Source organism: Nannospalax galili, unplaced genomic scaffold, assembly GCF_000622305.1.
Source record: "Nannospalax galili isolate Female #2095 unplaced genomic scaffold, S.galili_v1.0 scaffold87, whole genome shotgun sequence".
Taxonomy (NCBI): Eukaryota; Metazoa; Chordata; class Mammalia; order Rodentia; family Spalacidae; genus Nannospalax; species Nannospalax galili.
Genome location: NW_008360320.1, coordinates 8,726,369 through 8,740,715, shown reverse-complemented (window position 1 = coordinate 8,740,715; position 14,347 = coordinate 8,726,369). Strand labels below are relative to the sequence as shown.

At 37.9% G+C, this 14,347-nt stretch overlaps 1 protein-coding gene across 10 annotated transcripts in view; it reads right to left on the bottom strand.

Moving 5' to 3' along the window:
* Window positions 1–14,347, bottom strand: part of Gtdc1 (glycosyltransferase like domain containing 1) — a 447,396-nt gene that overhangs the window by 277,770 nt on the left and 155,279 nt on the right. For all 10 annotated transcript variants that reach the window (XM_029559715.1, XM_029559718.1, XM_029559719.1 and 7 more), the window contains 2 exons: window positions 11,009–11,070; window positions 8,854–9,111 (listed from right to left, as the gene is read on the bottom strand). In XM_029559715.1, coding sequence (XP_029415575.1) covers window positions 8,854–9,032 — 179 coding nt within the window. In that variant the 5' untranslated portion in view covers window positions 9,033–9,111; window positions 11,009–11,070. The remainder of the gene's footprint in view (window positions 1–8,853; window positions 9,112–11,008; window positions 11,071–14,347) is intronic.

Sequence of the window (14,347 nt, the reverse complement as noted above, 5' to 3'; positions counted from 1 at the left end):
TAAAATTTAAAACTGATACTACAACTGCAATAAAGAAAATGAAGACCTACAAATAATGTTCTATCATTTCTTCCCTCTCTATTATAATAACTTTCAAACCACCCATAGCTAAAGAACAAATGTAGCAATGGGTTACAGCTCTGGGCCAAACACTCTAAACACTGTTTTCTTAATGAAGTATTAATTATATGCTATCTCTCCTATTCATATCTGAAAATCAATAACTGAAACTAGAGATTAAGTAACATTACTATATGTTTTTAAGAAACTCTCAAATGAATTACTTAAAAGAGCAATGCAAGCTGCACCTGAAACTAGTCAGTTTTTATATTTTTTTCTCAAGATTATAAACTGCAGAGTATGCTGGCACAGGCCAGTGATTCCTGCTTCTCAGGAGACTGGAGGAAGAGAATAACAAGTTCAAGGCCTTCCTACGCTACAGAGTGAGTTCCAAGTCAGCCTGGGCAACTTAGTGAGGCCCTAACAGAACATAAAAAGTAAAAATAGGGCTGGGGATATGCATTAGTGATAAGGCTCTTGCCCAGTTTATCTAGGTTCCACCAGGAAAAGAAAAAAAAAAATTCATTTGCTCTTCACAAGAAATTTCGAAGATTCGGTGGCAGAATGAAACCGGCACATTTCTTAAGTTAGGGAAGCGGCTGGACTGGACTTTGAGTCCAACTCCTTTGATTTCTTATCTACTGCTTGACTTCTCTGTCCCTCACAGTTCCTATGTAGTAGTATGTAAAATGGGCAGGTACAAGAGTGAACATCAAAACCGATCACATTTTACTAGGAATGCCAATCACTGAAAGAATCTACACCATGTAAGCTAGTCCTAAATTAGGACTGGTAGGTATGTGTGTAGTCTGTGGTTTGGTGTTGTAAACAAATATATTAAGGTAAATGAGTGAGCAGAAAATTGGTATTCCATGTCTAAGAAAAACAGTAAGTCTTGATTAGATACACTACCTAGCTAAGAAAAAATTGACAAATCTAAAAGCAGATATGGCCTTTGTTATAATGAAAGAGAATAAAACATGGAGAAAAAAATTAAGAAAGCAATAAAAATAAACATGTCATGTAAAATTATATTGGAGAGTAGAAAAGGAGTTCAAATAGACGGCTCATTTTGGCTAGGATGTTAAGGGAAAGACTATCTAAAAAGGTGAAAATTAGCTTGGACCTGAGATTGGGAAGGAGAAAGTAAGAGGGAGAAGGAGATAGGTCAGAGATATACATAAGTGTTACTCTCTGGTTGAGGGGCCAGCAAGTAGTAGCGGCTAGACCTGATGGAAGAAAAAGCCTGACACTGCCATAAATAAACAAGGGCAAAGCTGCTATAGCAGGTTAGACACTTGAGGGAACTGGGAGATGAGGTTTCAGATACAGACAGGGCCAAGATTGGGCAGGCAAGGATATACCCTTTTGTTGTCTGGACTTATATATGCACTGGGTTTTCAATCAGGGATTATGTAATCAAGGCTACCAGGGTTAGCAAGTGAGTATAGGCAACACATTTTCCTTCCATCAATCAAGGATTTACTAAGGACTCACACTATAGGCCGACCCAGTATGTTGAAGTTATGCATCTGGTTTTATATCACCAGTGCTGGCACACCCACTGGCCCACTGGCTCTTAATAAGCACTGATGAAGAAAAAGAATAATGTGAACAACTTTGCAAAAAAGTCATTATAACAAGTGCACAGTTATAATTTCTCAGTGCTTTCCCAATTGTTTGTGGACTTTCTCCTAATAAAGGTGCATTTGTTTTTATCAGTAGCATATGCATATCAAAGAAAAACAGATTTTTACAAGAAAAAATAAACAAAAATGTATGAATACTTATTTTTAAAATATGAAAGAATGAAACAGACATGTAGTTTTTTGTGACTAGCTGCCCTGACTCAGCCTTTGCCTACCCTATACAGGTCTCTCTATGAGCCAGCATTTCAGAAGGCCAGTAGGACCCATGTGACTGAACACTAGGGCATGAGCCAGAGACATATAAATAAAGGACAGATGGACAGGAATTAGTCATTTAATAAGCCAATGTGTCCAAAAGACGGTAGGAGGCCAAACCTAATCCCAAGAGAACAAATTAGCATGAAAGGTTCATTATGTGAGGTTTAAGAAGAAAAGCAAGAGGCTGTAGAGATGGCTCCACAGTTAAGAGTACTTCCTAATCTTCCAGAGGACTCAAGTTTGGTTCCTAGCATACATGTCAGGCTGCTCACAACCACCTGTAACTTTAGCTTCCAGGAATCTGATGTCATCTTCTGTTTTCACAGGGAACACACATACATGTCATATACTAACACAAACACATTCACATATAAAAAATAAAATCTTTTAAAAGTAAAGAAGGAAAGCCAACAGAGGATCAACAGCACAGTTTCACAGAGACCAAGAGATTCAGGCTCAAGCCTGGATATACCCTTTAGTGGCAAAAAGCTTCAGTGGCAAAAAGAAACATTTTCCTTGACTTAGTCCTTAAATAGAGTAGAAAAACCTCTCAAACAAAAGTTAGAAATGGAAGGAGAATTAAAGTCTAGATTATTTTTCTATGCTATGAAGACTAACCATGATAAAGAAACTCAACACACAAAAACAGTAAGACTAGAAGATTAAATTCACATTAACAGCTTCAGTATTACGTAAAATCCACCATATTTATAAAGCAAAATTACAAAAGTCCTCACTCTACAGTCAAAGCTCTTATATACAATTGTGCATTTTACATACATTTAGGTATTTATTTCACTTTTTCATTCAATTCATTAAAAACAATGGTTCCTCTCCTCTATGTAAAAGTATAACACATATCCAGTCTGTCTTTAAAATATAGTTGCCAGATCTAAACAGGAGATTTAGCCTATGGGTAAGAACGGAGTCTATTAAAAATTATTTATTACATTCATAAGACCAAATTGTCACCCACAGGGGCTGTATAGGATCTTACATAGCATATTTTGTTTTATTTTCTTCTATTTTAAAATGACGAGAGGGCTGGAGAGATGGCTTAGCAGCTAAGAGCACTGGTTGTTCTTGCACAGCACCCAGTTTCAGTTCCCAGCACCCACATGGCGGGTAACAATCTGTAACTCCAGTTCGAAGGGATCCAACACCTTCTTTTGACATCTGTGGGCATTGCGCGACATGGGTACACTTACATACATGCAGGCAATACACTCATACATATAAAAATAGTAAAATTAAATTGACGAGAAAGAATATTGGAAACATACACTTGAAATTTCACTGAAATGTTTTAATTACTTAGAAGCAGTAATTTCACAGTGTAAACTACTAACTATAAGAACATTTTTGAATTTGCAAATTGTAGACAGAACAAACTATAAACTCCACAAGAATCCCAGTCCCACCCCATACGAGAATATTTTACTTCTTGAGAGCACTGACACAGAAACAAGGCAAGTAAAAAAGATGAACCCTAGAAACCACTACAGGGAACAGGTGTGTGTGTCTGTCTGTCTGTCTGTCTGTGTCTGTGAGTCTATGTGTCTGTGTTTGTCTGTCTATGTGTCTCTGTGTGTGACAGAAAAAGAAAAGTAAGCAAAAGGAAGGAGAGACAGAGAATGACTGAATTGTTACTTGGTTTTCACAGTTAGTCTACTTCTGTATTATTGTGGTCAGCAATATTTTCAAAATAAAGTCCTGGTTTCTAAACTGATCAGAAGAGACATGAAAGAGAAAAAAAATATTACAAAGGAAACATTAAGGACCTTAAAAATCTAGAAAGCGAGGGTGGTATAGGTTAGAACGATAAAGTGGTATACCCATAATTGCTATGCAATTGTTAAAAAGAAGTGAGTCAGGTGTGGTGGTGTATGCCTTTAATCCCAGCACTTGGGAGGCAGAGACAGGTAGATCTCTGTTAGGTCAAGGCCAGTCTGGTCTACATAGTGAGTTCCAGGCCAGCTGGGGCTACAGGGAAACCCTATCTCAAAAAGACCAAAAAGAAAAAAAAAGGAAATGCCACAAAGCAATATAGAACAGGGAAGCTGATCAGAGAGCAAGTGGTGAGGAATCTCTCAGCCAGTTTTTATCAATGGAGCAGTTAAATACTAGTGAGATTACAGGATGTTACACTGTACCCAGTGACAAAATTATATATTCAGTATCAGATCATTCAATTCCCCCAAAAAGTATACACAGGTAGTCTAAGGCTAGTGAGCTGGGAAGTAATGGAATATTGCCTCTAGCCAAATTCAATAAGCAGAGAACTTCACATTATATAAAGTCTCAGTACAATTTGGGAATGGCAGATACTCAGTATCTTAAATGGAGAATATTATTTGTATACTATCAGTCAACACTATGAGTAGAGAATATGCCATATGCAATTTCTTCATTGTTTTACAAGAAATTTCCTCATTATACTTTCTATCAACTATTTTCTCTTTTAATAAACATCTTTAAAAGCTCATATGGAGCCAGCAAGACAACTATGGAAGAGAAGTGCTTACATGTAACCCTGACAACTTGAGTTCAGATACCCTGAACCAAGTAAAAAGCAGACGAAGTGGCACATGTCTGTAATTCAAGCACTGCCACAGTGAGTTGAAGGCAGAAAAAGCAGTATCTCCTGGAAGCTTGTAGACCAGCTAGCCTAGAGTATACAGTGCAGAGGGAAACAAGACTCTGCCCCCAAACAAGGAAGAAGATGAGGACTGACACTCAAAATTATCCTTTGACCTCCACGTGTGAGCCCTCACACACAAACATACAAAAACAAATTATATACATACACAGACATAAAAATAAAAAATAAAGCACATGTGGAACAGGTAAGACATCACAATGGCAATATATGTCAACATCTAGAATTTCTATGACTGTACAGAAAACCTGAAAGACAGCTGAATTCACCATATAGAAATTGGGTGAACAAGAGGAGACAAAAAGAAAGAAAAGAAAGAAAAAGAAAGAAAGAAAGAAAGAAAGAAAGAAAGAAAGAAAGAAAGAAAGAAAGAAGGAAGAAAGAAAGTGGGTGAGAGGCAGGGAGATAGGTAGGTATAGAGAACAAATCTTGCCTGAAGACCCTACATCTATCATATAGTAAACTCCACACTGAGTATGGTTTTATAAGTTGTGTTTTCCTAAGAATTAGTCATTGTTTTCAAATGTATTCATATGAAAGCACTCAGAATTTCCCATTTTTACCAATCCATGATGTGTACACACATATATAATTATAAAAATTTCTGCCTTTATATAAATTAATTATACTTGTGGTCTGTCCATTTTATTATTCCAACCAACTTCTTTTTGTTCATCTACATTATATACTTTATTAATTTCAATGTTTCCCACTCCTTCCTAATGTTTCCTTTCAATATTACTCCTAAGACCAACAAAATGAGATTCTTGCTTAGGTCACAAATTTTTTCTAGACATAAGCATATATTAATTGTATAAATGATTAGGTTTCAATATGAAATTTCTGTCCATGTATATAGTATACTTTGATCTAATCCAGACCTTTTCAGCCTATTATCAGTCTTTTATGAAAATCCCTAGTGTTTTGTCCTCACATTTGAACTGCATATTATCAGGCATCACAATTACAATGAAATATTCAGATAGAGAGGTTACTCTCTTCTTCTACTACTTAACTAGTTTGCCAGGACATTGGGACTGGCCAACCCTAATACTAAGGAGCATTCAGGAAATTTTACAAAAGAGAATGACATCATGATGAAAACTTTAGGCCAATCCTACTTCACTTCTAGAAGCAGGATACTTAGCCATCTCCAATAAAACTGTTATTTCGTTGATAAGGATGAATACCTACTAAGTGGGTGTCTTCAACTGCTTTGAAAAAATTACCAACCAAAACCAACTTAGGGAGGAAAGGGCTTATTTTATCTTACATCCCCCAGGTCACAGTTCATCACTGAGGAAAGCCAAGGCAGGAACTCAGGGCAAGAACCTGGAGCACAGACCATGGAGGAACATTGCTTATTAGCTCACTCCTCTGGCCCATGCTCAGCATGCCCAGGGCCACACTGACCAGGGGTGACTCATCAATAATGGGCTGAGGCCTCCTACATCACTCAGCAACAACAAAATGCCCGAAAGACATGGCCACAAGCCAATCCAATGGAGAAAATTCCTCAATTGAGGTTCCCTCTACCCAGATCTGTCAAGTTGACAACTGAAGCTGTCTGGCACAGTGGGCAACAATCAATCTCTGTCATAATATCTCACACAAACCAACAAAAAAAGAATATCAAGCATGTGAGGGCACAAAAACAAGACTTTAAATAACAAAGATAATTTCAGTTCCATACAGATACTATAAAAAGAAAAATGAATGAAATATCCTTGATGTGTAGTCTAAGGTACTTACTAAGTGGAAATGATTGATCCTTGAAAAAGTGACTTATTTCAGAACATAAAATTTAAGCCTTTTCCTCAAGACCCAGAACCAGAAACATTCTCTGAATTCTGTGAAATTCTAAGAAAGCAAAGCTTTTAATTAATGTAAGAATTACAATAATTATTAACTGCTTTTGAGATAGTAACTTGAATTTTTGTACTCTAGCATAAAATATCTCTAACATGAACTACATGTACTTTTAGCTATCAAAATAAAACCAAAGCAAAATGATTACTTAGGCTGAAGAACTGATTGCTTTAATAGTTAATCTCTCGATAATATCTAGGAAATGTTAACAAAAACATATACAAAAGCTGAGAAAATAGCATATGTATCCCCATTCCGCCTTGTTCTTCATAGTCCTACTTGTTCACAGCAACTTGGAATAGTAGATAATATCAACGATTTATTATTTTACCTTTATGAGTTTTGATGATTCAGTTTGCCAAACTATAAGAAAAAAATAAGTAACTAGAAATCAAAAATGTTTCATATCCTTAGATGTCCCGAAAGAGACCAAATTTATTGGGTGTAACAAAAGGTTACTCTTCCACTTCAATATAGGGTTGACTAAGTAAGCATAAACTTTACCTTAATTTACATTTCAGCTGTTGTTATTTTTCCAAAATGATTCAAAAAGTTATTTGATAAAGAGGAGAGAAATTATCTTTGAGGTATGTCTTCAGATAATACTTGGCAAGATTAATACAATTAACTACATAGATGAGATGGCTGGCCTTGAAAGGTGACATCTAGCATTTTAAGGCACTGAGGTCATAGTTATCAATAACAACATACTGCATAATGACATTCTTCCCAGGAAATTCACCTCCCAATTAAGCCCTATGGTACTTGTCCTCAAGTGCTTCTGATTTCAAAGAGTGGGGAAAGCCATGTATGTACAATAATATATTTTTTTGTTGTTGTTTTGTTTTGTTTTTTGGAATTTATCCACATACTTGTATCTGCAGTTCTAAAAAGCTGCATAGTCAAAATTAAATCAAGGGTTGGAGAAACGGTTCAGCAGCTAAGAGTACTGGCTGCTCTTGTCAAGAACCCAGATTCACTTCCCAGCACCCAAATGACAGCTAACAAACATCTGTAACTACAGTTCCAGGGTATGTGAAACCCTCTTCTGGCCTCCAAAGGCATGGCATACACTGTAACAATTACAATCTTGCAGGCAAAAGATTCATCCACATAAAATAAAAATAAATAAATCCATATGGTAGTTAACAAAATGAAATGAAACATCAGACTACAGAAGCATATTTCAGTGATCAAATCACTAGAAAGATTAATTATATCAAATGATAATGTTAAATAAAAATGTGCCATTAACTCAATTGGACTATATGACCTTAAGTAAGATAACACAATTGGTAATACAAAAATACCACGAGATATGAAGGCAATTATAAAACTATAAACACCTGGGCAAGACTCAGCAAGAAAATGCACCTGGTGCCAAGCCTGACAACATGAGCCCCATCCAGGAGGCCCACATGATGGAAGGAGAAAGGGGAGAACCAGCTCTTACTAGGATCCTCTCACCTCCAACCCCACACACAAATACGTACAATACATAGAAATACAAACAAATTTTAAACTATAAATGCTCATATTTTAACACAGCAATAGTAATAAAAGTAATAAAAGTCTTTATGACTTTTACATTGACAGTATAATTGACATTTCTCATATTACTAGAGAATCAGTAATATTCACTTGGTGACTATCAGAAGACAAAGTACTGATACAGTGTTTTTATCTTTAAAACCCCAAGTTATGTGACTTGGATGCTTACTGCTATTCTGCCTAAGAATCTGAATTCTCAGAAACAATGCATAATCTTCATATACAAAATTGCTGAGTCTTTGAATCCCTCAGGTTACTGTTAAGAACAACATACATTTACATCACAAACTTTGGTCTTTCTTGTGGTTAGTTCACTCTTGAAACAGCAGATAGGTCTGTTTGATGGTACCAATATATATCCTATAGCTGGCAGAGTGCCTTTTTCCAACAATCTGCCTGCTTTGGCCCATTCACTATCACCTTGGCATTCCTTACTATAACCTAAACCACACAGTCCTACAGAGGAATCTAGAAGGGTAAGAACATCAGATATGTATGCTGATATAAGACAGTCTCCTACTACTTAACAATTGGGAGAAACATAAATGATTAATGGGGGTGAATATGATCACAACACATTGTGTAAAATATAAAGAAGAAATAAGAGCGAAAAGGGAGAAATGTCCAAGGTATTCCATATTACCCATTTTCTCTCTAAAATGTTATCGGTACTTTTCTTTCCAAAATTTATTGTGTTCCATAAGGTTCTTTCAATGTCAATTTCATTACAGAGAAATTCTAGAAGACGCCGATAGAGAAGCAGCATCCTAATAAGCACTTTAAAAACAACATGCAAAGCACCCTTACCTGTAATGCTCACTGGTGGGGATACTCTGTGAGAAGTACAAAGCTGAGGTTCGAGCTCTCCAATGCCATTTCTTCGCAGGAAGGGTGTAAAGGACACAGTCTTCTAATTCCTCTTGGAGCAGCTCTACCAGCTGTCTGTGGGAGCCTCCATAGAATGCCTCGATGAGGAGAGTACTCATTGGCCTATTCAAAACTTCATATTCAACCAAAAATACATCTTTTCAAATACACATAATATTTTTAATAAACATAAGCAATCTGAAAGAAAATATAAAAATGTTGTCACAAGTAATTAAGAAAAAAGTTCCTCCTCTTTAGAAAAGGTAAAGCATCACTGTCATGGCCATACACACACACACACACACACACACACACACACACACACACACTCGGTGGGGTGAAGCCCAACAAACTGCCTACCCATGTGACATGGGTAGTACCCATGGTCGGCTGACCATAATCATCACCTAGTGACTAACAAGACTTGGTTGCCATTCTCAACAACATTGGGAATCTGAGAAGTCTACAGATTTTTGAAAAACCTAGAGGACACTGGTATAAACTTGTCATGTGAAGCTGTGAAACATCCCAACTGCCACTCATCTAGAGCTGGAGTCCTGTGAGCAAATTTCTGCATGCTGTGAGGACCTAGCTTCTACTTTGACCCACAGTGAAAACATGAGGGGAAACAGCCTGCTGAAGATTACCTTGGTCCACAATGGAATCATTGTGATGAATGAGGACCAGAAACAGCCAAAGTGTAGAATGCATGAAAGGGCTGCAAACAACTAACTTTGATGAAGAAAATAAAAGTGTTTCTGACAACTGAGAAAAAGAAAAATCTACATGGCATTCTTGAGCAGCTGTGCAAGAGAAACAGAAATTAAGAAAAAAAATCATATTCTAAGAAACCTGGGTATATTCTGACCCAAAACTATGTACAAAGGAAAGGGAGTAGGTCCTGACTTTGTTACACTTGACTGTGTACCAAAGAGTTATAGATTACTGACACTCTAACGAGGTATGACTTCTCTAGTACCCAGCTCAGATGTGTTGTGTAAGATCAGTGGGGTTTTTCATTTGTAAATAGAGGACACAAGGTGGAGGATTACAGTGGTAAGGTCTGAATATAATCAAAATTCACTGTATGAAATTCTTGAATCAATAAAATTTCTCTTCAACTTTAAAAAAATAAATCTTAAAAATTAAAAAAGGATTAACACAGGCTAAAATTTTACAATCAGCATCTTTATACCATTTATGTTAATATGAAGTAAAGATCCCTTCATTTTTTTGTATTTCTCTTTTCCTCAGGCCTTAAGATTATTTCTATTATGACTCTTAGTTTGGTATCCTCTCCTACTGTAGTCTCTCACTTCCTAGCTGGTTCAGCACTGCTTGACTCAGTAACCTTATATACCCTGTATGATTCAGAACTCTTAGGCAGTTACTGAACTGGTCTCCTAAAATATTTTTACCTTTTTATTATTTTTCTTAAAGACAAGAGCTCACTATGCAGCTAAGATTGACACTGAATTCATGATTATCCTGTCTCAGCCTCATTTCTAGGACTCTTTCAGGTTTTGATTACTCTGGTACTAATTCATCTTTGAATTCACCAGTTATCACTTCTAATGGATCCATTTTTAAAAAGAAAGTGCATTCATACTCAAAAGGCAAGTTTCTAATATTAAAAATACTGACATATAAGTTCTTGAGACACATTACTCATACTTTGATCAAATCCCCACCGTCTATTATCAATATTTCTAACCCCCAGATGTTTCATATGGGTCTGAATCACAAGTTTATCAGCAAGCTATCGGCCACTGTGGAGGCAGTTCAAGTACCTGCTGAGGGCTCAAAGCCACAGTAAGCAAAATTGAACAAAAAGCATGTGGGAGGTCAAAAACAGAAAAGTCGGGAAAAAAAAGATTATAACTATAGCAGATTTCTACCCTACAAGTTTGAGGCAGCATTTACTTGAACATTTTTTTTTTCCTATGGGCCAATGGGTATGCCTGCATTTAGGGTATTTTTCTATGGAATGTAACTACTTCCAACCATCTCTAAATACTAAGTAGCTTTGATTCATGTAAATTTGTTCTGCTTGTTTTGTGGAAAGACACATAATCCTGACAGTACCCTCACTTACTTCTATTGCAACTTTGGCGGCAAGAAGAAAATGAATTCTTCGCTCTTCTCTTGAAGCACAACCTGAAACAAAGATGATTTCCATCAGATACAAATGGGAGAAATTGTTTTTAAATAAAAGACTTAAACCAGGGGGCTGGAGATGGCTCAGCAGCTAAGAGTACTGGCTGCTCTTGCAGAGGACCTGGGTTTGATTCCCAGCACCCACATGGCAGCTACAAACCATCCTTAATTCCAGTTCCAGGGGAATCCGAAGCCTTCTTCTGACCTCTGCGGAACTGCATGACAAGGGTGCACTCACTTACATGCAGGCAATACACTCGTACACATAAAATAAAAATAATAAAAATATTTTTTAAAAAAGAAAGACTTAAACCAAACGACATTGGAACACATTAAATACTTCACTGTGCTTGACTTTTGTTTGAGAAAATATTGCTTAAAAAAAATAGGCATGATGATGGGGAGGAAAAAAAAAGACACTTTGCTGTTGTAGTGGAATTTATAAGATATAAAGGCAGTGCCGTTTACTCATTTTAACAACAGCCAGAGAAAACTGCAGGTGGTTGCCCTCATATAACAGAGGCTAATAAGCAGGGCATATACATTTTCTAAGCACCAGCAACAACTAGTAAGGAGACAATGATTGGAACAAGTAGTAACAGGGCGACTATGTTTAAAGTTCTAACTCCAGTCAAGGCTAGGGTCTCTTAATGGTAGAAAGTTATGATGAGGTATCTGTGAAAAAATGTTGGCGAGTGTATCTAGGACCAAATGTTAGCCATATGTGCCTGAATTTATGAATATTTTCATGATTTTCCCAAGTGCTAATGCATCTGAAACCCTGAAATATTTAATTTGTATAACTTTATCAGAATCAGGAGTGAGATATTTTAAAAGGCACAAGCAAGAATTCTTACTATGATCGAAAATCGACACTGCAGACTACTGGATGTATATTTCCAGAAAGGTCTAACTGAAAAGGGAAAGACTCACCCTGAATGTACTTGGCACTATCCTGTGGGCTGGGATCCCAGACTGAATAAAAAGGTAAAAGCAAGCAGAGTACAAGCAGTCATCCTTTCTGCTTCCTGACAACAAATGTGATGTACACAGCCCCCTCATATTCCTGTCACTATGCCTTCTCTACCATGATGGACTGTATCTCTTCTAAACTGTAAAACAAACTAAAGCATTTGCAGTTGTTAGCTATTTGTTCACAGCAATGATCAAAGTAATTAATACAGAAAAATGGTACCAATAAGCAGAAATGTATCTGTGATAACCCTGACCATGTTTGTGCTTCTCAGACCTTTGGAACTAGACTGCCAGAGGAATGTGGAAGCTTTTGGAGCTGCATGCTAGAACAAGCCTAGAATGTTGTTAAACAGAGATCAGTGGGCTGGCCACTTTGGAGAAAGTTTAGAAGACCAAAAATGGTTAGAGAATTGCAATTGGTAGATCCTTGGATCATGAGGTTTGAAGAAAACAAGGATTTTACTGGAAACTAGGATAGAGGCAATAAGTGTTATAGTCTTGTCAAGAAATTGATTTTAGTCTATGTTCTAAAAAGTTGCACAAGCTGGATTCAAAACTTATAAAGTAATTTGGAAAAGGAAATGTCAAGACAGTAGACAGCATGCAGGCTGTGCCATGGTTACCATTCATTAATACTAACCAGGTGTGCACTGAAAAAACAGCAAATAGAGCAGAAAAATATGAACAATTTACCATTTGACAAGAAAAGGCATGTGAAAAAGTTCAAAACTCTACAAGGAAGGTGTGAAGAACACAGCAGGAACTATCACAGACCAGAAATGTCAAGCTCTACACTGAGTTAACAGGAAAAAGTGCCCTGAGGGCAGGATCTTACCCACAAAGATTTCAACCTGTAACAATACAAATTCATTTGAAAAAAGTGAGCCTGGAAGCCTCAGGCCTCTCTATCTAGGGTAAGTCCATTCCACCCTCTAGCCTTGAATCCCACAGACTGATTCACCCTCCCATCTCCCACTCCTGTCTCTCCTCCTGGCTTGGGTCCTGTCCCATTTCTTGTCTTGGTGCCCGAAACACTTGGGGAACGACCACTGCTTCCTGATCCTTTGCATCCAGACCAACTCAGTTCCTTCTTGGGTCCCCAGGAGCACTCTGGGCCTGGCCTGGCCCTCACCTCCCTTGGCTTCCCTGGGCCTGCACAAACCACAGGCCTCTCTCCAACACACAGGCCTTTCTCCAGGGTAAGTCTCTCTTGCCCTCCATGCCTTGAATCCCACGGCCTCATTCACCCTCCAATCTCCCTCGCCAATCTCTCCTCCTAGCCCGGGTCCTGTCCCATTCCTGGTCTTGGCACCCCAGAAATCTGGGGAACCACCACTCCTTCCTAATCCTTTGCATCCAGACAAACTCAGTTCCTTCTCGGGTCCCCAGGAGTACTGTGGGCCTAGCCCCAGCCCTCACCGCCCTCTACTTCCCTAGGCCTGCAAGACCCACTAGCCTCTTTCCTGGACTCCGGGGCTGACATTTCTTATTCCTAATTCTTTGCATCCAAACCAACCACAACACTCAGTGCAGTCCCCAGGGGCCCTTGGGGCCTCTTCCAGCCCCATCTTCCTTTGCATCTCTGGGAGGCACAGCCACCTGCTGCCCTAGACCAGCATCTTTCCTGGACCCGGCTCCCAGGACAGTCCAAACCCAAAAGTCCTGAGGCCAATTTCTTTCCTGGAGGGATCCAGACCTTAGGAGAAAGCCTGAGCACATCTGATCCTCATCTGACTTGGGCCTCTGTGGGAACTCCTGAAGACAAAAGCAATCTGGCCACTCCAATATAAAATCAAAGGAGAGAACCCGAAGCTTAGACGAACCAGCTTTTCATAACCAAAAACTAAAGGGCAAAGTCACATAAAGTTCACAAAAAGAAGCAGACCTAAACTTGAAGGCTTGAGTCTCACACAAGAATCAGAAACTACAAAAGAAATTCAAACACCAAAATCAGAGAGAAAAAATAGTAACAAGAAAAATGAAAATAAAATATCCCCACCAAATGCCAACAGTCCTCTAGAGGAATACAATGAGAACCCCCTAGAGATAATGCATGATGTGGAACTCAAAAGAACAATTATAAACATCATAAAAGAATTCAGTGAATTTAAAGAAAACACACAAAAAAAATCAAAGATCTAAAGGAACACAGGAATAAACTTCTGAATGAATTCAGAAGAGTTAGAAATATTGAAGAATACTCAGGCTGAAAGGAAGAAGGAAGTGAAACACTCAGTAAGCCAATTAGAAATGACAGGAAGAGTTCGGATAGACAAAACAACCCTTAGCTCTAAGCGCAAGA